At 35.7% G+C, this 24079-nt stretch overlaps 1 protein-coding gene and 1 long non-coding RNA gene across 2 annotated transcripts in view; one reads left to right on the forward strand and one right to left on the reverse strand.

Moving 5' to 3' along the window:
- LOC130091042 (uncharacterized) overlaps positions 1 to 24079 on the reverse strand; it is a 221108-nt gene that overhangs the window by 174535 nt on the left and 22494 nt on the right. The window lies entirely within an intron of this gene.
- si:ch73-383l1.1 (receptor tyrosine-protein kinase erbB-4) overlaps positions 15691 to 24079 on the forward strand; it is a 219642-nt gene continuing 211253 nt past the window's right edge. The window contains exon 1 of the mRNA XM_056258704.1: positions 15691 to 16036. Within this exon, the coding sequence (XP_056114679.1) occupies positions 15958 to 16036 (79 nt within the window). The 5' untranslated portion in view covers positions 15691 to 15957. The remainder of the gene's footprint in view (positions 16037 to 24079) is intronic.

The following is a 24079-nucleotide window of genomic DNA, read 5'->3' on the forward strand; positions in this document are numbered from 1 at the left end:
TGTCTGTCTGTCTGTCTGTCTGTCTGTCTGTCTATCTATCTATCTATCTATCTTCAAAATTGGAAACAGCATTATGCAAATTACTATTTAGGTAATTAGGTCATACAGTTTTGGAGATGAAGTCAAGTAAGAAATTAGGAATTTTCATATTTTGGTGATCCTATCCTAAAATAGGCTCAGACTTTCTGGTTAATCTTTACCATTTTTAGACGTGATTTCTCTTAACATCCTAATTTCCAGGTTTAATTTTTTTTCTTCAAAACTTTAGTATGGCTCAGTTTCTGATCAGATATAATTACAAACATCTCATTTTAATTACAAAAGATCTAATTACATAATGGAGCACATTATTAGTCATGAAATAATTATACAGTCTCCAAGCCAACATTGCAATACAATGCTTGGTCTGAGAAAAAAAAAAAAGACATAAAAGATAAAAACGCAGGATTAAATTAAGGCTTTTGCATTTTCTGAAGAAAATATGTGCAGTGATTGCCAAGGCAAAACTCACTGTCACGATGTTAGAGTAGTGTGAGTGGTTTTAAGGTTAGGTCAAACGAGACCACCCTCAAGTCTTTATGATATTTTAGTGTCTAGATCAAAAATAAAATCCTTTAACCTAACTACAGTAGGCCTATATAAGTACTAATAGTACTTATATACTGTACACCACTCAAAACAAAACCCGCCATCATGTGGTTACTGGCGTGACCAGTAGTTACATACTGACTATACTCCTGTTTATCCCACTATTCCCACTTGATCCTTCCAGTAGCTCTTTTGAATTTCATAGGCGCATTTCATTTAGTATTTCTGTCTCTTTGTAAATTCCAACCTTATTTTATTCTGCTGTGAATCAATAGTCCAAACATACACTCTATTCCTCTTGGACTCTATTCAGAATCATCTAAGTTCAGTTAAAATATAGCCATTAAAATAGTTCTTAAATATGTGGCTCATTCAGTTCAATATGTAATCTGTGACCCCGCATGTTGATTATACAGAAATGATATATTGTATGTGGTAAACTCACATATGTGTGCTCATCCTGGCTTTTTCAGGCCTGTGCTGTGCTCACAGTTTCCAGTTACAGGTTTAAACACATTTACATGTTTACAAAGTCACAACAAGCACTTCAGTTTGATGGTCCTTATCACTCTGACTTCCAAATTGCATCTGTTTCCACTAAATTAATTTTGTTGGCTGTACTCAATTGAATGGGCAGCTCTGGTTGAGTGATTGATATATGAACTCATTTACTTGCTCACTGATGTATCACTGTATGATTTATTTTTCGGTGGGAGGTTGACTGGGTGTATCGTTCATGAACACATTTATTGGTGGACTGGTGAAATGATCTAGAATCTGCTCAGTGTGTGGATGCACTCTATGTGCAGGTTAATGGTTTGATCGACTGATCTGGAAACGACTCTGCTGAGCCTGGGAAGTATGTGTGCAATTTTGTCGTGATTGTGGTAACTTCAGAAGACCAAATATCTGTCCTGAAATTGTCAGTTTTTCCAGGTTTCCTGAAGTAATTCAGTCCAAATGTGCACATAATGACCGACAGACTAACAAAGGTATGTCACTAAAGTTAAAGGTGCAGTGTAAAATGTATGTGACAATAGCAGCACCAGACGGAATTGAAAAAAATTATAGAATTTGCCGAGGTATGGAAGCCAACACAGGCCATGCATTATTTTTATGTCCCGTTTTATAAATATCTTTTTGTCTTTGTTGCACAGTCTTTACATAAAACATATGTCAAGAAATTGAATTATTATTTTTTTTTAGTTATCTGGCGAAAACAAGACAAAACGTGCATGGCTGCTGTTGGCCTTATATGTAAATAGTTTTTAATTATATTTTAAAGTCAACAGTATGGTCAAATGTGTCCAATGATTCAGCCCACTATTCAAAAATGCACCAAGGCTGCATTTATTTGATTGAAAATACAGTAAAACAGTAATATTGTGTAACGTTATTACAATTTAAAATAACTGTTTTCTATTTGAATATATATAAAATGTAAACTAGAAACTAAAAGTTCAAACTCATCTGGTCGAGGTCTATGATTTAGAGTAGACCTATTTGTTAAAATTTATTCTTTGTGTGTGTGTGTGTGTGTGTGTGCGTGTGCGCGCCTACTAACTATATTTTGGGGACAAATTATTACCCAGAATCCCTTCAGGGACGTCCTCATTTGTAAATCTGGTAAACGTGTGTGTGTGAGTGCGCGTGCGCGTGGTTGCTCTTATGAAATAAGTATGGAAAGCATCTTGGACTTGGTCTCAAAGATTCTAGCTTCAATTGAATTCTCTGCCTCTCTCTAATGCTGTTATTAAATCCAAGCCGAGATCTCCAGAGAAGAACACCCACAAATCCATGGAGAAAGCTCATGCAACACAAAGCACATAATGAGAGGATCTTGAAGCAGGAGGTGAAATCACAGAAAGCCTGATGTGGATGCTGTGCTAGAGATATTGTTTACCAGCTAGCAGCGTCTCCAACAGTTTAGCTTGCTGGTGGAGGCCGTGTCTGAACTTTATTCTCCGAGCAGTGTGTTCCAGAGGTTATCGGTCCTTTAAATCATCCGTGAGACGATCCTACTGTGTTCGCCCACTATGGAGTCACCTCTCTGGTCTCCTTGATTTCATTCTATTGAGGACTGGATGCTTGGAATACTGTAGTGCGTAGGTCTCTCTATAGCGGTAGTGTGTTCAGAGAGGCAACAGCCGTCTCGTTTTAAGAGGAATCAATTTCCAAACCTCTTGTACCCGCACTGGTGAACGTGTGGAACATGACTAGGGAACTACTGGGAAAATTTGATATTATGCGATGGAAAGAGAAAGGAGGATGTTGAAATTCCTCAAGGGTGGTTTGTTTTTTCGATTGAGTAAATATTTAGTAAATTTGTTTCTCGCTACTTCGTTAAAGTTTGTTGAGAGAAACTAGCTTTGTGATGACTTGATTTTAGCATCAATTGAAGGACCCAGAATGGACTAAATTGGCATTGCACTGCTAGCAGTAAGAATAGCTGTCTAATTTATAGTTTAGAACTTTTTAGGCCAAGCTACTTTCCTGCGCTCCTTGTGTAAAACACTGTGGAGTAATATACAATATGACAATATTAAATTAAATTTGTTTTCTTAAAATAAAGGCATGTTCTGGGTTAAGCATTATAAGAAGCATCTGTGATATTCTTCATCTGTGATATTCTTCATTTTAACTTGGATCCACATCCACAAAGTCAGTTGCTTGTCGTCTTGGTGTATGTGCCATATAACAATTCTGTAAAATCAAAATATCGCAAATTATAACAAAAAAATATAAAGATACTGCAACTACATAACCAAGACTACTTTTCCCACTACTTTTGCTGACAACATTATGATTTATGCATTACATATGTTCCAAATTTGCTAAATAAATGCCAAGCATCATAAATATAAAAGAACAACTATATATACAGTGGCTAAAAGTGATATCTGGAGGGTATATTTTCTTTTTATTGACCCTAAGTTTGATTAAACCATCAACGTATGAGGAAAATATTTTATATTTGTTAAATATGAGGGAAGAACAAAACCCTAATCTTGGTTACTTATCTAAGACAAAATTATTTGCCAAAAAAAATGGCAAGCTACAGGTTTAGTTTACTATGCAAAACAACTAACAGGAAAAAAGCATTGACTATATATTTCGACTAATATTTTGTTTGTTCTCTCTTGTTTTTGCATGTGTTCATAATTTCTTTGTATGACAGCCTGGTCAGAAATTATGTCCGTACAATCTGGCATGTTTCAGTGCGTTATCACGAATAAAACAACTGACTCCAATCATAAATATGCAATATGGTTACAAAACCTTTAGCAATTTTTTAATAATATTTTAACCAAGGGGGAAAATATGTCAATCCACATATCACTTTTGATGCGTTGGCATATCATGTAAAAGTTACAGGGTTTACTAGCTTTACATGATCATGACAGATGCTGAAAATTGGATACATCCTTTGCACAGGATTTTATCGCAGTCTAAACTCAAAAACAGTTATCGACAAGTATTTTCTGTGGTATATCGACAGCATAGATGGCATAAAGCTTCAATTCCTGAACACCCCAGTCTTTTGCAGTGGGCGTTCCAGCTCAACTAGAAGTTCTGGGTGAATGCTGGATCATTATGGAGGAATTTGCTTGTGTAAAAATATATGATTGATTTCACTTGAAGTCCTAATCAGATATTCTATCTGATCATCTATCCCTGATAGTGATCCACATTCCTTTAGCAGACACACTCAAAGTGAAATGCATACATTATAGTTTAATGTAAAAAGATAAATAAATGAATAAAGAATTTTATGTGCTGGAAATAAATATGAGCTTTATGATCAAGTTACTCTAAACCCCCATTCACACTGACCGCGATTAAACCACTGGATGCTGGTCGTTGCCGTCGTTGGGAAAATAAAACCTTTTAATTGCAAGTACTGTATTTTTGTACAAAAATGTACTGTACAAACCTTTTGCGAGAAAATGCAAATGCATTGAAATATTTTTTCCCCCATTGAAATATTTGTTTTCCATCATGTCCATTTAGGGTCTCCCTAGAATACCGTTACATAAAGGATTTGTTGTGGAGTGAGGGCAACTAAAATACATGTTTATAGTGTTTGTAATTTTTGTAAACATTTTAATTTATTTACCAGTATTTTACCTCATTTTTTATGTAACAATAAAAATGTCTTATACACTGATGTGACTTTTTTAGTTTTTAGTTTTTTTCCCTCAACAATACAATTTTGACTTTTCCAGAAAATACTGTAGTTATTAATTTATATTCATAGCAACATTACAGTACACTCATTAGAGGGTGGACTAAGTACCCTGTTCGAGTACACAATGGTGATGGTCCTGGTGGGGTTTAAACCAGCTACCTAATACAAGCCAGGAGCTTTAACTGCTACACCAGTACTTATTTATTAATATTTGAAATGAGCATATTACTGAATTTTTCATGATTTTTCATGAATTTCACATTTCAAGGATGGAATATCCCTTTGTACCTTCTTGGAATATAACATTGCAGTGCTGACTTGACCAAAAACAGGCTAGAATATTTAGGAAGGGAGTTATGTAGATGAGCACTGCAGTCTTCCAATTACCTAGTGGGATCAGCTCTACTAATAGATGCATAAGGTCGGGATCCAGGGACTAGATTTGGTGGATTAAACAGCCTGATTGGATTGGTCACCCCTGGATGGTCTGTTATGAAAAGAGCTGAGGTGTCATGCTTGTAGATTAGAGTGCAACAAGCCACAGAAAACAGCCAAAACATTCCCTGTGTGGGGGGCGAAATGTGTAATGTTTGTTTTTAATGAAGGAAGGCAAGGCAGATCTGTAGTGTGATGCATATTCTTGTTTGAACGTTTTCTATTTAATTATGAGGGTACATTTGTCAAACACGATTCCATTTAATTTAATTGCCTGATGTTTCCCTTACAATGAGTCACAATGTCTGTTTACAATTTTACAGTGTATCTTTGACGTAGAACCCTGAAGTACCGCACTGTTTACTACGTCAACAGCGTAGGAGAATGACGTTGAAGAGAAGAGATCGTTGAATAAAAGTCGTTATTTTTGTTTTGTTTATGGGCACAAAAAGTACTCTCGTCGCTTCATAACATTACGTTTTGAACCACTATTTTAACAATGTCTTTACTACCTTTCTGGGGCTTGAAAGTTGCAATGACGTTGTTGCCCATTGATGTTTCAGAAACCTCTCGGATTTTATCAGAATGATCTCAATTCGTGTTCCGAAGATGTATGAAGGACTTACGGGTTTGGAAGGGCATGAGGGTGAGTAATTAATGACAGAATTTTCATTTTTGGGTGAACTAACACTTCACGTTTTGATCGATATTGCATCACCATTGTATTAAAGCCTCTTGCTTCAATGAAATGAGCCGTGTTGATTAGTTATGGTATTTCGGAAGTGAACAACTGTGTGGTTTTGAAAGAATACAGTTACAGTGACATTACTGAGTATTCACTCGTAACTTGCAGAGTCACTGAACGAAGCAGTGAACCAATCTGAACGAGTTGTTTTTGTGAACAGAATCAGAAGAGTCGCTGGGATGAACCAAAAGCCCCTATTTAGCTGTTAGAGCTCTTCTGGGATGTGTAATGATTAGGGGAATCAATTCTAGCCTTGGAAATCAATTCTTGATTAACAATGTTTAAAAGAATTGACTCTTTTGGACTCCCAGGTTTAATAATGTCAATAATAATAAGACATAATGTCTAATAAAATCAAGGTCACAGTTACATAAGGAGCCAGGACATAACATTAATTTTAATTGAACTATATCTCTAATTAACTACATGCTTAATGTCTTGTTTAATGTCTGGTTTGTGTCAGTGTGCTGTATGGCAGGTTTCCAACATTAAGTTTATTATATTTTTTCTCATTCGTATTTGATGTTGTGGATTAAAAAATAGTTACATCATTAATACAACTATGATCCTAAATTGCTATGTTGAGTTTTGATGAAGCATAGATTATGTATAAACAGGGGTTCAACTTTACTTTCTATCACAAACACTCTCCATTTCATCCTAATCTTTATCCTTTGTGTGGATCTCTGGTGAGAGCAGGTGGGATTATTGACATTTACTCATGTAAATTTTGTGAAAGGTAATGTGTTATGCCTGAGTGGTGACATTTCTCAGGATGTTGTGAAATTGCTTAATGAAACAGCAGAGAAGTCTTTTATTCTGTTCTCCAGGTCTGGGATATTTTGACTCCCAGATCAAAAGTTGGTCAGCGTTAACTTAGGAAAGCCTATGGTAAATGTCAAGCCACATAATTAAAAAAAAGGGGATGTAATTAAGAGAGCTTTACCCAAGTTCAGTGCAAATGGTAAAACAGCTTTGAGCTTGTCTAAGTTGAGCTATTTAGCAGCGGTGCAGCAAATGTAACTGCATGTTATGTTATAAAAAATATGTCAGGGGATATACAGTGGTTCCCAAAAATATTTAGATACTGATACGCCCCTGAAATATTTAAAAATCATAACAAAATATGGCAATATTGTGAAATATTTGTCACGAGGCGGCTGACATGGAGCAGATGAAGGCGATGATACGGACCCAAGAATGACGACGAACAAACCCAAGTCCAGTTTATTTACAGTTAACCAAACCCCAAAATGTTTAACATAAACCATTAAAATAAATCTAAAACATGAGCTATAAACTTGACTCGAGCCAATGATCTGGAACAGCATAACTTCAATACAAGACAAATTTAACATGGCAAACAAGAGGCCTTAAATACATGATCATGGGGAAAAAAACATGACAACAACAACCAATGACGAAGTGGAACTAATAAACATGAACCAATGAAAAGACAGAACTGATAACAAGATTAACAAGACAATGAACCAATGAGAACATGACACATATACGTTCACGCCATGTCATAATTACTGTTTTTACTTTGTTTGATGAATAGAAAGTTCAAAAGAAGCATTACTTTGAAATAGAATTCTTGTAAAAGTGCTTGCATATCTTTAAAATAAATTCCACTCGCACATGGTTTCATCATCTATTGTTTGTTTGTGTATAAAGTGCCCAATACTTTCTGGGGCCACTAACATTTCTGAAATGATGACCCATTGTTATTGGTTGCTGTCTTCACACATGATGCCTCACTGTCATGAAAATGAAAATGACAATTTGTGCTTCATATAGAATATGGGAATTTGGTGCCTAGTGCTCAGACACATCATCAACACTGATGGAAATATCTGAATTGTACACATTTTTAACAGCACAATGACAGAGTGACCGCTTGAATTATATCACCCTCCTCCCACACCGCATGTGTACAGCATATTTCAACAACAGTGTTTTCCCAGTGTGCATTTTGTCATTCGTGGTGGCTGTAAATGAGTGACAACTGCGCTGTCAGTCACCTGTCAGTTTGAAAGGCTTTGGGGGAGAGTCGGAGAGAGATAGCTGCTGAATTGAAAGCCCCTTGTCTGAGGTATCTATTGAATACTCAAGAACTGTCAAGACTAGAAAGTAAGTATATACAGTCTGACGATTAGGAAATACTGGTGCTTATTGGCATTTATGTTGCACACATTTTTCCGATAGCATCTTTAAACATTATACTATTTAAGACAAGCATTATAATCAATAAAAAAAAATAAAAAATTCCAGTCTGCTCCTCACATAAACCTATTGAATGGCTTCAGAAGACTTGCAATATAGTGCACACGTCATAAGAACCACATTTAGGGTGCTTTTGCACCTTTTTTGAAGTTAGAAAAAGAGGAATGATTCTTCAATTTTCTTTCTTTTGTGTTCATCAGAACAGCGTGGAAGTAAGTAAATGGGGATAAATAAAATTGTATGGGTAAACTATTAATTTAAAGGGTAAAATATTATATATTTCAGAAAAACATTCACTCTGAGACACTAATGTCATCAAAAGCAATTTAAAGACGAAATATTGCATATTGAAGCACGTATAAATAAAGTACAGTGCCATTAATTTATTCAGGGTCACTCGGGGTCTTTCAAAGCAGCTTTATTTATTTAGTGTAATGCTTACAATGACAACTAGATTTCATGCATAATGTGTTTTGCTTTATTTATGCATATGTAGGCCTACATATACATGTAATTAAAATGTAATGTATTCCTGTAATGGCAAAGCTACATTTTCAGCATCATTTCAGGGTCACATGATCATTCTAATATGCTGATTTGCTGCTTGAGAGTTTATTTTTAGTTTTATTATCAATATATTTTCTGCTTAATATTTTTAGAGACTGTGATGCACTACCATTCAAAAGTTTGTGGAAAGTAAAGTAAATGAGTAAATTAAAAATAATAAATAAATTATTTTATTCAGCAACGGTGAATTAAATTGATCAGAAGTGTTTTACAATATTTAATTTATATTTTCTATTTCAAATAAGTGCTGTTCAAGAATCTTGAAGAAAACGTATCACGCTTTCCACAAGAATAGTAAGCAGCAATAATGGTTTTTATAACAATAAATCAGCATATTAGAATGATTTCTGAAGGATCATGTGACACTAAAGTAATAATGCTGACATTTCAATCATTACAGGAATAAATGACATTTTAAAATATATTGCAATAGAAACAGTTATTTTAAATTGAAATAACATTTCACAAATTACTGTTTTCACTGTTCAAATGCTGCTTTGGTGAGCAAAAGAGGCTTCTTTCAAAAAAAAATAAAACATCATCATTTCAAACTTTTGACAGGTAGTGTATATTTTGTAGAATTGGACAGTATTAACTATATTTAAATTAATCTTCTTTAAATTCATCTTCTTTGCTCATGGATGCTTATGATTACCTTTAACATGAGCAAATTATTAATTACCTCATTGCTTAATTGTCTTGAAAATGGCAAAATTGCAATGTAGACTTAATTAAAATTTCATATTCCAGTGCTCATGTACTCACCACTTCTCAGTTCCCTCCATTAAGCAGGATCTTTGTTTTAAAAAAAAGGCAAACTGGCACACAAACCTGATTAGAAATGTCATGTGGATCATTGGAAATTAACACACATGCACACACACACACACACACACACACACACACACACAAAGCACATTCAGTTGCCATAATTGGTCAAAAAAGTTGACCCCAATATCATAAATGAATATCTGGTGATGCATTCTAAAGAGCTGTCACAATTTCAGTGAGTGCCCTCGTACACCTTTATATCCATCTACCCTTCTCTAAACGACTCAGTCGCATTTTAATCCATGATTAGCATAAAGCCATAAATCATTGAAGAGGAGGCCAACTAAGTATTATGACACAGTGACCTAGAGATGCTGTGAAGTTAGTGAGCAAGATGGGAGGATGCAGAAATGATGGAAGGTAACGTGGAGATGCCCTTACCTTTACCCTCCCTAACACTTCACATTCTGATTAGATGTCACACACATTTAAAAGTCTGGGAGGAAATGTAATAAGACAGGGCCCAACACGTACCCCTGATGTACATCCCTGCAGGAATGCCCTTGAGGAAAGAGAAACTGGGCATATACAATGTGTATGTTGCATATGTAACATATCTATTATTTATCACACACAATATGGGTAAATATTAGACCTGCCAATAAACTAAACCTGAAATTGTAGGTGGAGCTTGGGGCGTTTAAACTGAAATTGTGCAGTATCTGAGACTGTAAATAATGCAAATAAAATAGTTATGACTAAACTAATATCTCATTCTGTTTTGTGTGCTTGTCATGTTGGAATGATGGGATTTACAGGTTGAGCACACACACGGACATCAAGTCATAATTACCTGTGAGGAAACTCATAGATTTTGCCATGAGTTTGCCATGACTCAGTGAAAATGCCGATAAAATATGTATATGGCATCCATTTTATTTAGATGTAAATCATTTCACAAATCACTCTGTAATTACGATTTCCGGATTGATTTCATCATGCAGAATGCTTTATGGGAGTGGGCGGTCACTTCTGAACTCTTTTGGTGTGATTCTCGTTTCCATGGTAACAGCTACATTTTTAGGATTATGGGTAGCATAGATCTTTACCAAGAATTAGGCAATTAAAAATCATGTTTAACAAAAAAAGAAAAAAAGTTGAAATCATTGAGAGAACTTTTTTTATGGAGAAAATGAATGACACACACACACACACCATGATGATCTCTGATTTCCATTACAACTGTCCCTGTGTGCAAATAGCAAGTTCTCCACCAAGACAGGGTTGATGTTTGATCAGCAACAAAAAGCCAGACTGGTTATTTACTCTGCTCAGCACTGTACTTGGTCTGTTCATGACTGTGCATCTTTTATATATCCCGTACTCAGATCAAACTCTCAGCCCCAGGTTCCTGGAGCTATTTTAATTTTTAATCATATAGTTTTAAGATCAATAGCAGGCTTGGTTCAAACAGCTGAGACCAATTCACCAGATTTGCTGGATATCCAGGCTATAACATTTTGTTCCAAAATAACAAAAATTCCTCCAAAAAAAAAAAAAAAAACTGTCATAATTTACTCACCCTTACAAACTACCATTCAAAAGTTCGGGATCTGTGGTATTTTTTATATTTGGTCACCAAAGCTGCATAAAATCATTAAAAAATAGTAATATTGTGAAATATTATTACAGTTTATAATAACTATATTTTAAAATGTAATTCATTCCAGTGATGCAAAACTGCATTTTTCAGCATCATTACTCCAGTCTTCGGTGTCACATAATTCTAAAATGCTGATTTGTTGTTGTGCTGCTTAATATTTTTGAGGACAATGTGATCATTTGTTTTCTAGTAGATGGAATAGGTCTGGAGAACTATATATAACCATGATAATGGAAAATTGAGAGCAAATTCTCTAGCAGCAAGAAACTATAAGATTGGCAATATGAGTGCACCGATTACTTATTTAAATGTCCTTCAAATACAAGGCAAGGCAAGGCAAGTTTATTTATATAGCACATTTCATACACAATGGTAATTCAAAGTGCTTTACATAGAAGACATTAAAATAATCAAAATAACTAAAACAGTTTAGAATAAAAAATAAAACGAAGTACAGTAAAAACAGTCGGACGAACAGTGGCACAGTGCTCATTCAGTAAATGCATAGCTAAACAGATGTGTTTTGAGTCTGGATTTGAATGTGACTACTGTAGGAGCACATCTGATCTCCTCTGGAAGCTGGTTCCAGCATAATAGCTAAAAGCAGACTCTCCGTGCTTAGAGTGAATCCTTGGTGTTTCTAACTGATGTGATCCTAATGATCTGAGTGATCTATAGGTTTATATTCAGTGAGCATATCTGCAATATATTGAGGTCCTAGCCCATTGAATGATTTATATACCAGTAATAATACTTTAAAATCAATCCTACATGTAACTGGCAGCCAGTGTAAAGACCCGAGGACTGGTGTGATATGTTCATATTTTCTGGTTCTGCTCAGAATCCTGGCAGCAGCGTTCTGTATGCATCTAATTCTTGCAATATTTTTCAGATGGAAGTATGCTGATTTAGTTATTGCTTTGACATGACTACTGAAACTAAGGTCTGACTCTAGAGACACATCAAGATTCCTGACTTGATTTTTAGTTGTTAGACCCCTAGCGTCAAGGTATGCATTCACCTTGAGAACTTCATCTTTGTTTCCAAACGCAATGACTTCAGTTTTGTCTTTGTTTAACTGAAGAAAGTTTTGGCACATCCAACTGTTTACTTCATCAATGCATTGGCACAGGGAGTCAATGGAGCTGTAGTCATTAGGCGATAGGGCTAAGTAGAGCTGTGTGTCGTCTGCATAGCTGTGGTAAGAGATTCGGTTCTTTCTCATTATTTGGCTCATTGGGAGCATATACAGGTTGAACAAGAATTGAGCCTTGAGGGACTCCACATGTCATGGATGTCCGCTCAGACTTATGGTCTCCTATACTCACATAATAACCTCTCCCTTCTAAGTATGACCTGAACCATTTTAGGACTATCCCAGAAAGCCTGACCCAGTTTTCCAGCCTGTCAATTATGTCGTGATCAACAGTGTCAAATGGAGCACTGAGGTCGAGTAGTACCAGCACTGATAATTTGCCTGTATCAGTATTTAAGCGAATATCATTTATTATCTTTATGAGTGCTGTCTCTGTGCTGTGATGCGATCGGAAACCAGATTGAAAATTGTCAAAGTATCCATTCAAGCTTAAGAATTTGTTCAGCTGATTGAAGACAACTTTTTCAATGAGCTTGCCTATGAAAGGAAGATTTGAGATTGGTCTATAATTGCTTAAGATGGTCTTATCCAGATTGCTCTTTTTCAGGAGGGGCTTGACAGCTGCAGTTTTCAGGGAGTTTGGAAAACTCCCAGAGAGAAGTGAGGCATTTACCACTTCTAGGAGATCTGCTTCTAAGCTGTTTAACACACTTTTGAAAAAAGATGTGGGAAGTGCGTCAAGGGTGCAGGTTGATGTTTTAAGGTGCTGTACGGTTTTTGCCTTCAATTTCTTTGAAAACAGACATAGTAACTACTTCCTATACATACTGTAAGTACAGGATATCAAAGCTTGTTGTCTTGCAAGAGTAAAGAGTACACTTGTTTTGCTTTAATCATAATTAATTTCATAAAAGTTAGCTTCTAAGGAATGAATACCAAAAGCAAAAGAAAATCTAAAGTCAAGGGTGAAGAAGATCGATAAATAGGATCTGGTTGTCTTTACAAACCTTGCCAGTAAATGTGGACTTCTCTTGACCTTCACCTCTAAGAGCAGAAAGTGCCTTGGAATTATTGGCTCGGAGCCGTTCTTGCTTGTGTGAATGCCCTCTGTTCTGTCCTAAATGGAACATTGGAACATATTGATCTGATTGAACTACACAAAAACCCACAGTCGCCTTCTATCTTGAAAGCGCTATTAGAGAGTGTTTTCACACTAGAGTGTTTGTTTGGGGTGAAGGCAGTTTGTATTGAAATAATAGTAGCTACTTGCAAAAATTAAAAAAAAAAAATGTCAGCATATAAAGTATACAGGGGTTTTTATTTATTTTATGCCAGATGGTGTAGTTACCAGTGTTGGGGGAAGTTAATTTTAATGCATTACAATATTGGGTTACTCCCTAAAAAAGTAACCAATTGCGTTACTAAGTTACTTTTTATGGAAAGTAATGTGTTACGTTACTTTTTTTCACCCTGGGCTGGGCTTGATTGTGTTTTTTAATAACAAAAAAACCCCCAAAGTTCTATTTTTGGCAAATGTAAAGGGCCCTTTCACACCAAAACTGAAATGAATAAGAAAGGCTGAAGGAAATGCACATTCAAGCCTGTACAGTAGAGAGCCGCTCAAACAAACCTTTTAGCTGTGCTGCCATTCTGAATTGAAGAAGAATATGCAGGAGAAGAAAATTCAACACTCTTCAGCAATAACAACAAAAAAAATTTATCTCAAATGTAATGTTTATCTTAAGTCATTTTTGCTTATTAGTATGGTTGAATACTTGAATTGGATCAACGAAAGATAGCGGCAAATACATAAAGTGAGATTAAATACATAAAGTATATTTGTGTAATTTATCATATGTAATTATTGCAGGTTTGTATAATATTTTGAGATTGCATTTCACAGTTTTTTATTAATTTTGAGGAATAATGAGTCTGTTTTTATGAGATAAGTAAATGCATGTTTAGAACTACAATTGTAGAACTACAATAAGCATCATGTTTACACGCCTCTGCTCTTACTCACGGTTACTCTCAACATGGGGACAGGAGAGCTGTCAGTCAAAGTTACATGCTTTATTTTTTTGAAACATTAACAGATATCTTGTTTTAAATTTAAAAGTAATGTGTTACTTTACTAGTTACTTGGAAAAAAAAGTAATCTGATTATGTACCCCTCAACACTGGTAGGTACAGTATATGGGACCATGCTAACTACAAAAACTAAGAAATTCAATTCAGATCATTCATTTTTAATAAACACAAATTAAAGGGATAGTTCACCCAAAAATGAAAATTTGGATTTGGAATATATTTGGAAGGTTAGTAAATGATAACAGAATTGACATTTCTGAGTGAAAATCCGTTTGAATTTACTGTAAAACAAACATTTATTTCATCTTGGTAATGCTGCACTGAACTTAGGCCTTCAGCTAAAAGCCTCAGACGAGAATCAGAAAAAAAAAAAAGAAATCACATGAATGTAAATTCAACTTGTATTTATAATACTATGTATACTGTGTATTAAAATTTAACGTAAATGCATTCCCATCAATCCCCACGGTCAAATACCTGCTGTGAAGAAGATCATGGTTTACAGAGGGATATGCTTTTGATCATGCTGAGTCACCATTAAGATTGTATTCTTCTTTGTAATTGTAATGTGAGGGCCTCTAGTGGTTAGGGACTGAACAGGTTAATAGAGTTCAGCTTGACACGTAACTTATGAGGTATTAGTGTTATATAGTCACCGTGTCACCTTATATACTGTAACCATCTCATAAAGAGAGGATCAAACTCATTTAAACACTCAGTAATAATAGTCAGTATGGACAACTATAGTCATATGTTTATAGTGACACTAGAGCACTGCAAGGCTGTAAGAGAAAAATATATGTATTTTACACTTTTAATTAGGGGCTGGTACACATTCTGATATGAGGTATTATTTTTTCTTTGGTATATGAATTTGCCTCATTCAAATTATTGTGCAAAACCAAATACCACCTTTAAATAGCATTGTGATGCCTTTTGAATTTATCATCATTTTGTTTCTAAAACAGAAGTTTCCAAACTGGGATCTAGGGCTGTTGCAAGGAATTTTTTTTTTTTTTTTTTTTTTTACAGAATATATGTTGACATTATGGTTTTTATTCTGCTTGTTAAACACTGGAAACCAATCAGGGTTATTTTATTGTATAATTTTGTATAACATATAATGGTAACACACAAGAGGATCGTCATATTTGGGCATCCTTGGCATGAAAAGGTTTAAAAGCCCCTGACATAACACTGGTGTTAGCAGGTGTATATGCAAATCAGTCGTTAGCTGGGCGTGGCCTCGTCTGTTCAAGCGCCTCTTTTGACCATTCATGCTTCAGGTAGGCGGTCCTTAGTACAAGTAGGGGCGTGTTCTGACTCTCAAACCGAAGTTGCGAGTCCATCGATGTAATGCAATCGTTACAAGTCCTACAATCAGGATAATCAGGCACAATTACTTAAAAAAGAAACGAACCCAGCGCAAAAACAAAACAGTCCAGTCGAGTTTATTGTTACAGGATGTGCTCTGGAACGAAGACGTGAGTGCGCGCGCTGGAGACGCAGACGCTGGACTGTCAATGCCCGGATTCTCTATTGATCATGCTAATGTATGGAGATATAACTTCTTAAAATAAGCAGAAATGTGGCCGGCTCGCTTTCTTCGCTTCTTCTGCCTCGTCTTGATAATTGTGGTGGTTCGGAGGAGCAACGGTCAGTCAGGTGAGTGATAGTAAAAGTGCGTAAAGGGTCTTGGCAAGCTGCGCACTTGACCGGTGTGTGCGCTGCTGTTATCGACTACTTTGCTGCACTTAAACAACCGGAGATTAAACGATTGTGAAGTGTATGCTTTAGGCACTGTGTATCCCTGCAGTCTTTATGATGACCAGAGGAGGAATCCATTGGAATCACACACACATCAGGACTAAGTGCTGCATCTCTGTATGTTTATACATTTCTCCCAGTGTTTATTTTGTGATATTAGCGAATCAATAGTATAATAGATATCATGGCCTGAAATAGATCAACTATTAGTTCTGTATTTGTAAGTAGCCTAGATATAATATTGTGCATGATAGTGACGGGGTTTTCAAACCTGTCCTGGAGGAAACCCAGCATTGCACATTTTGTAAGTGTCCCTCATCTGATTCAACTTTCATTATTAGAGACTGCAAGACCTGAAGTGGGTGTGTCAGATAAGGGAGACAGCATACCAATAGTCTCCAAATGTGTCACCAAATTCATGAGGTAAATCTCAGGACACTGTGGCAATGTCACAAAAAAGTTTAGTGTCAAAATACTGAAGCTTTGCTTGTTACAAACTTGTTTTGAGAGAGAGAGAGAGAGAGAGAGAGAGAGAGAGAGAGAGAGAGAGAGAGAGAGAGAGAGAGAGAGAGAGAGAGAGAGAGAGTTAGGCCCAGTATGGCCTAATCATGGTCATAAGATTGGTCCAAACAATTCAAAAGTTATAAGCAAAACCAGTAGTTATCACTGCCTACAACCTGTTCAAGCGCTGATTCCCATTATATACCAATTATTTTTTTTCAAAAGGCCAAATCCTTGCAAATTTTATTTGTCACTAACTTCCTGTTTGGCAAGCTCCCGCCTAAATTTGATGATGTGTGACATTTTTATAAATCAGAATTTATTGAATTTCGACTAGAATAATAGAAGGTGGTCTTGGGTGAATCTCAAAATAACCATCATATCTCTCTCTCTCTCTCTCTCTCTCTCTCTCTCTCTCTCTCTCTCTCTCTCTCTCTCTCTCTCTCTCTCTCTCTCTCTCTCTCTCTCTCTCTCTCTCTCTCTAATTGAGTGGAATATTTTTCTAGACCAGTGTTCGAGGATTAAAAGATGAAACACAAATGGACCTGTTGGTGGCGCTTGAGAGAATCCGATGAAACACCACACTTACCACCAGGAATAGAAAGACCATTTCCAGTTACTAAATTTCACAATATAGTTCAAGGGACTGTCATAGACTCCCAGTCAGTTGAGAGTCTATTTTAATGTATCGTTGCGCGTAAAGGCACTTGATGGAACGCAGCGCGGGAGCGCGCTCAGCGGAACGCGCATTTCCTGCGCGCTTGGCATCGCGCTCCAGACCCCTACGCTCTGTTCAAATAACTGCTCAGCATATTTCAGCATCCACACTGTGAGAAGTCAACTCAGCGTTGGCGGTGCATGAATTAAGTTTTGTTGAGCAGTGTAGGCTATATGAACAAGGAGAAATATGGATGGAGGTTATCATGACACAAATATCAGTGAGTGTTATGACGCAAAATGGTGCTCGTGCATCCAGAGAGGCATTCTTGCATATCATATTGGTTTATGAGTTTCAGTTCTTATGATGAATATAACGTTTGACTGTATGGGTGAATCTCATCAAAACGTGTCCACATCACAGTTTACACCAAAATCAATTGTGATAATATTATCATGGTGATTAAGATTTCCCATTACATTCTCTGTAGTTTCTCAATAGTCATTTCATCAGTGTATAAAGTAAAATATTGTAGTACAGGGTTTTTTATGTAAATCTAAATATCTACTTTAATGATGTACAAGTATTTTATGGTTATGGTTTATGAACATTTTTATGATCACATTTTTTTATTACAATAATATGACTTCTATAATTTATAAAATCACCTTTTTTTGTGATGATATGTGATCTGGTCATGTTCTTGCTATAGGTTTGGTGAGATTTACAACAATATACACTCTAAAAAATGCTGGTTAATTGCTTTAACCCAATTGTGGGTAAAATATGGACAAACCCAAATGTTGGATTAAAAATGCAATTTAAAAATCTGGTTTGTCCATATTTGGGTTAAAACAACCCAGCATTTTTAGAGTGTATGGGTGAAATGTAGCCTACTCTGATTTTTATTCTTCAGTCTGTATAGTTGAAACAAATAACATAATTAAATTCATTTTAATTCATTGTTTATTCGATACCTATTTAAATCGTGATCAGACTGAGATCCTAAATTATTATTTATCATTCGGGATGATAACTCATTGATTATCACTGATTCTTTGAATGATAAGGTCAGGGTCAATGCGAGTACATGGAAGATCACTGTATAGTTCCAGAACATTTTTCAGTCACTGGAGGCTATTTGTGGAAGATAATTTAAAAACTCCCCATGCAGGGAACTCTTCACAGATTATTTCAGGGTCATCAGGTTTCATATTTTTGATTTGTTCCTTTATATCTAATTTGAGCTTCAGCTCACTGCTCTGTCTGCAGATAAATGACACAAGATCTGACCCAGGCTGAGATGTGACATTTAAGTTCTAAAGGATATTGACTCGGGAATGCAGTCAAATTATTACTCAGCGTCAACTTGGATTAAGCTCCATTGAGAGTCCCAATGAGTCCCCCAGTAATTAAGCTTGTCACTGATATGGTGTCTAGACATGAATATATTTTTATGAGCAGGAAATGTTGTTTGCAATTTTGACCAAGTATAATCCTCTTATTAATAATGTATTTGTCGTGGACTCATAGATGACACTTGTTGCCCATGTCTTATGATACAGATTGATTAGTAACATGGATGTTCAATGATAAGCAGTACAAACATTAATAATTAATAATGCACACATATTCATAATGTTTATTAAACATTATTTTCAGAAATGCAAGTGAAAGATTCAAAAGATTTAACATTTTAATATCTTAAAATGTCGCAGAACCTGTCAAAAACACACCCGGGTCAAACTGTATCCCAAAATCAATAGAAAAAAAAGATTATTATATTTTTAAACAACTTTTCTTAAATTAATCAAGGATGCCTAATTAAATGTTATTTTTCTTTCTTTCTTTCTTTCTTTCTTTCTTTCTTTCTTTCTTTCTTTCTTTCTTTCTTTCTTTCTTTCTTTCTTTCTTTCTTTCTTTTCTTATTTTTATTTAAGGATTGAATGTGACCTGGGCATTTTATTTTATTTTTTTGTGAGAATGAGAATCACAGTTTTTTTTTTAAAATCTTAATGGTCACATATTCAAATTTTAAATTAATATAAAGAGTCCTTTAAACTTTCTTTGGAATATTTACAACGTAGCTTTTTCCTGCCTCAAATGTCTGAACGCAAACATCATGAACGTGACATTTCTTAAACCAATAAAGCTAATCACAATCTATGGGATTGGCCCCTTTTTTCAGGGAAGCTGAAGGAATGTTTCCCTAGCTCAAGGGTTTGTTCTTTTCCACTTTGAAATTGTTCTCTGAAAACAAAGGCCTGCTGGTTTCTTTCTGTGGTTGTGGCATGGCTTCTGTCCTTTTGCCTCTGAGACATCACCCCCCCCTCCTTCATCCTTCTCTGTCACCTCACTGTCTCTCAGTCTTTCTCCATCCTCTCAGAACAGTTTGGCTCTGTGCCTCTCCGTCGTCTGTGATCCGTTACTTCCCATGCTAATGTGATCATTTATATAAAACACATCTGAAACTGAAACAACAACTGCATCTAAAGACAAGGGCTAAGTTTGAGGTTGGAATTTGAAAGGTTTCTCGGTAACACTTTAGTTTAGGGTCCAATTCTTAAAACTAATTGCTTATACAGTAGCATGCATATTACTAGGATATTGACTGTTTATTATTACTTATAAAGCACATATTAATGCCTTATGCACGACCGTATCCTTTAATCCACCCAAAACCTAAATTTAACTACCTTACTAGCTATTAAGAAGCAATGATTAGGAGTTTATTGAGGCAAAAGTCGTAGTTAATAGTTAGTTAATAGTGAGAATTGGATCCTAAACTAAAGTGTGATCGTAAACTACTACAATAACTGAAAACTCACCAGATTTTGCATGCATGAAGGATCTGTGGATAATTATATTTGGTGTAATTATGGGATAGACTGGATGTGTCATTGCCTAGCAACTAGCAATATTCAAAACATCAGCCCTGCTACCTTTTAGAAATGTCACACGTGAGTCTCGCATTGCCTCAAATTAGTAGTAGTTGACATTTTCTTCTGATTAAACACTTCTAAGGATTAGAGAGTATATATATTTTTACACATTTTTAAGATAATGTCTAATGTCTATTTTGAGACAATACAGCTCCATGGACTCCTTTGTTAAATGCAGGTCATGCTTAAAATGGCTTGCAATGAGTAAAAGTGACATTGTCTAATAAGCATATTTGTCCACATTCTGAAAATATGCATAATTTCATAAGGTGTCTTTTACCTTTCCTGTGTTGGTGTCTACTTAATTTGACTAGCTTCTACAAAGAGACAGATGAATTAGAAACTAAATTTATATTTGACTAGTTTTGGATGCATAAGCTTTGATGCCGACAAGCAAAGATGTGGGAAGCGTTTTTTCTCCTCCCTTTTAAATGTTGTTGAGTCTATTTATCCTAACTATGCATGGTTATATGGTTAGCTTGTTTTATTATTTGTATTGAGTTTCAGCCGTTTTTGTAACATGACTAACACAATCTAATGGCAATCGATAACTATTTTATGTTTTCAATCTGCTTACACCCATTGACGGATATGTTTAGGTTTAGGAGTGGACTATCATGCTTACTTTATTTCCAAAAATGTTATGTTTTCGTTTGATTCACATCGTAGGAATTTATATGAAAGAGTCACTTCATAAAATAGCTACGTTTTCCAGTGAAATTGTGTTGGTCGTGACTCACCAGATGAGAACCACTAGTCTGAACCTGAAAAGAGCAGAGAGTTGTATTGTGAGGTTTATTGTGAATTAGCTTGGTGCCGTGCGGGTGGGAAACACTGGCTACTTTGTCCCTTTAAACTCTTTCTTGTGTGGCAGTGACCTGTAATAAAGCATGTGCTCGGAAGTGGCAGCTGGGATGGGAGAAAGCGGTAAAGAGGGATCGAAGAGCGAAAACGGTACTCCAATTGTTCTCCGCAACATCTCTGTGTCTTCTTGGGTCCATCAACCCTCATGGCCTTACATTTTTTGCTCTGTTTAGGTGAGATAGAGGACAGATGTCACGTCCCAACCCTATAGAAATATCACTGCAGTTTCTCTCGGTGTAAAGGTTCATAAAACTTTTACTGAGAAGATGGGGTGATAGTGTGTCACCTTGGATTACTAGATCAAAGAAGACCTTGTGAGAAACTATCGCCGTTGCTTTATGTTCGCAGTGGAGAGCTCATCACTTATTTCACTCAGAGCAGTGAAAGTTTTAGCTGAAAGAATATCAGTTGAACAGTGCTGAATGGCGAGGCTTAACCTTATAATGCAGACTTAAATTAGAGTAGATGCTATATTTACTTAGATAATAACAATAGATTATTTCTATGCTCTTTCAAATCATTTTGCATTCATTTGAACACTCCTTTAGTTGAGTCTCTTTAATACAGGGGTCTACCGAAATGGTTTACTCCTATATATAGCTGGCCGCTGGTAAGTCTTAGGGTTGGGCAATGAGTTATTGGACACCCTCTTACTATTTGAATTCATGTCTTTTTTTATCTCTCTGGGATATCAGCACTTGGATTGATGAGAATTGCATGTACCTGTTGGGAATGGCCTGTACATTGCATGAATGGAATATCACACACATGAACAAATGAATGTTTCACAGAACTATAATAACCTGACTGAAGGCACTCTCTGTACCAGGGCTGCATGTATCATGTGATACATTTTAGAGCACAGTATATTTGCGCCTTTAAATTCAAGTGTTACATGATGTGAGATAATTTGTTGTGAATTATCTTTTGGTTTGTGTCCAAGGTCCAAGGTCCAAGTAAATAATGATATGAAGTGTGTTTCATTCACTGGATTATCCAAAGGTATCATGAAACAATTAATCTATCAGTTTTAGGTTGAAATCTACTATACTTTTACGGTAATTTACAACTAAGCACACATGATTTGATATATGAAGTTGGTCATACCGCTCACTCCTAGTCTGAGCTTTGCATCCTTGCCATGTGGAGAAGAGATTGTACATATTAACTGGAAGGGATAGAAACAACCTGGAGCTCTGAAAGCTTTTTGCATGGTCTTTTATGTGTCAGTAAAGTAGGTACATAGAGTATAAGTATCTTCATCATAACTGCATAAAAACATCACATCTAAGTGTGTGAGACATACTAAATCATCCACAAAATGATGACCCTGATGGCTATCAGTTTGTATGAAAGTTGGCATTTACAGACTATCATACGCTTTTGAAAATGCCAAAGTGGTGTACTTACAGTATACTGGCGTCTATAGCTGTGCAGAGAGCAAGATCAACTGTGTCTTTCTTCTGTTTTGAGAAATGTTTGAAAAGGCCGTTCTTGCACTGGTTTGTTTAAATGTGTTAGGTGACTTTAATCTTTATTTATAATTTATAATTTTTATTTATTTATTTAATAGCTGCAGTGTTTAGCTTCCTTGTTAGAGCGCCTGACTCCCACGCCGGAGACCCGGGTTCGAGGCCCGCACAGAGAGGGGCGATTAGGACCTGGTTAAGGGGTTATATATATATTTACATTTGTGGTTAAACTAATAACTAGAAATATACTATCTCTCTGGATTTTAGAAGGACTCATTGAAGTAGAAATATGGCCATTAAACAATTTGTTGGGTAAATGATGTCAAGGTTCATCTTTATTTTACTTAAAATTGGAAAACACTTCTGTCTCTTTTGGACACTTTTCTTGATTTTGATTACTGTTGGTCTTAACAGAATGAGAGGGTTAGAACATGCCTTCTGAAGACCTGCGGGGCTTTTAGGATAGAGAGGTTTAGAGTGTGCGGTTAATAACATCTTTCACACACCATCTGCGAATTGGATCAAATCTTAAGGACTCTTTAGTGCAGGTTCATGCAGGAGAAGGCAAGAAGAGAAAAATGAGGTGAACAAAACAGAATTGAGAAGTTCCGAAACAATGTAGAATTTAAACGCGCAACTTACTGAGAAGAGGTCAAGTCTTCAGACTTATTATTGTCTGCTGCTGGACGACAACATGTCCAAAAAATTAATTAAAGGAGGGATTTGAGTCTTTTTGGGGACCAATTATCATTAGAAATTCTTTTGCTGGCCTCTTTTGACTTTGCAACCACCCAGAACACAAGTTTTGCACAGGCTAGCACCACATACAGTATATTTCTTCTGAAAATGTAAACGTCATATACATTATTATAGTCTGTTGGCTGATCAAATTTTAGTCATAGTTGTGGTTACAGTCCAACACTTGTTCCCTAGGCAATGCATTCTTCATATGGCAATGATAATAATGATAATGGTGATGATGATAGTCATTATTATGTCCTTTGTGATTGTGCTGTGACTGATGTTTCCAGCTGTTTGAATGGATGCGAGCAGCACTGAAGGTGGCCGGGGGAAGGAAAACAATATTGGGAGATGTGTAGCGGTATGGTTATTGAAGTCTGTTGATCATATTTAATTGGTAGAACGAAGGGACAGTATAAGATTTGTGTGATAGTATTTTTTTAAAGTATAATGCATTTACTTTTGAGATTAATTAAATATAGTTGATGCTGTTACATCAAACTCAATGACTGTAACTAAATGCAGTCTTTTCCTACAGCTCATCTTTCACTTTGTCTTTTGGTTTATTTTGCCCCAATATAGTCCCCCATGAATTATAGAAATTACATGTATGGCAAAGTAAAGTTTTTTTAGGACTGGTAAGATTTATTTTTAATTGTATTTTTTTTTTTTTTTATGGAAACTGAGCACATATAAAGCACATATTATATTTTATTCTAAATTATGAAGCATTTATACATCATTGTAGTATTTGTACTGGTTT

This window comes from Rhinichthys klamathensis, unplaced genomic scaffold (genome assembly GCF_029890125.1).
Source record: "Rhinichthys klamathensis goyatoka isolate OS25496 unplaced genomic scaffold, OSU_Roscu_1.1 h1tg000157l_1, whole genome shotgun sequence".
NCBI lineage: Eukaryota > Metazoa > Chordata > Actinopteri > Cypriniformes > Leuciscidae > Rhinichthys > Rhinichthys klamathensis.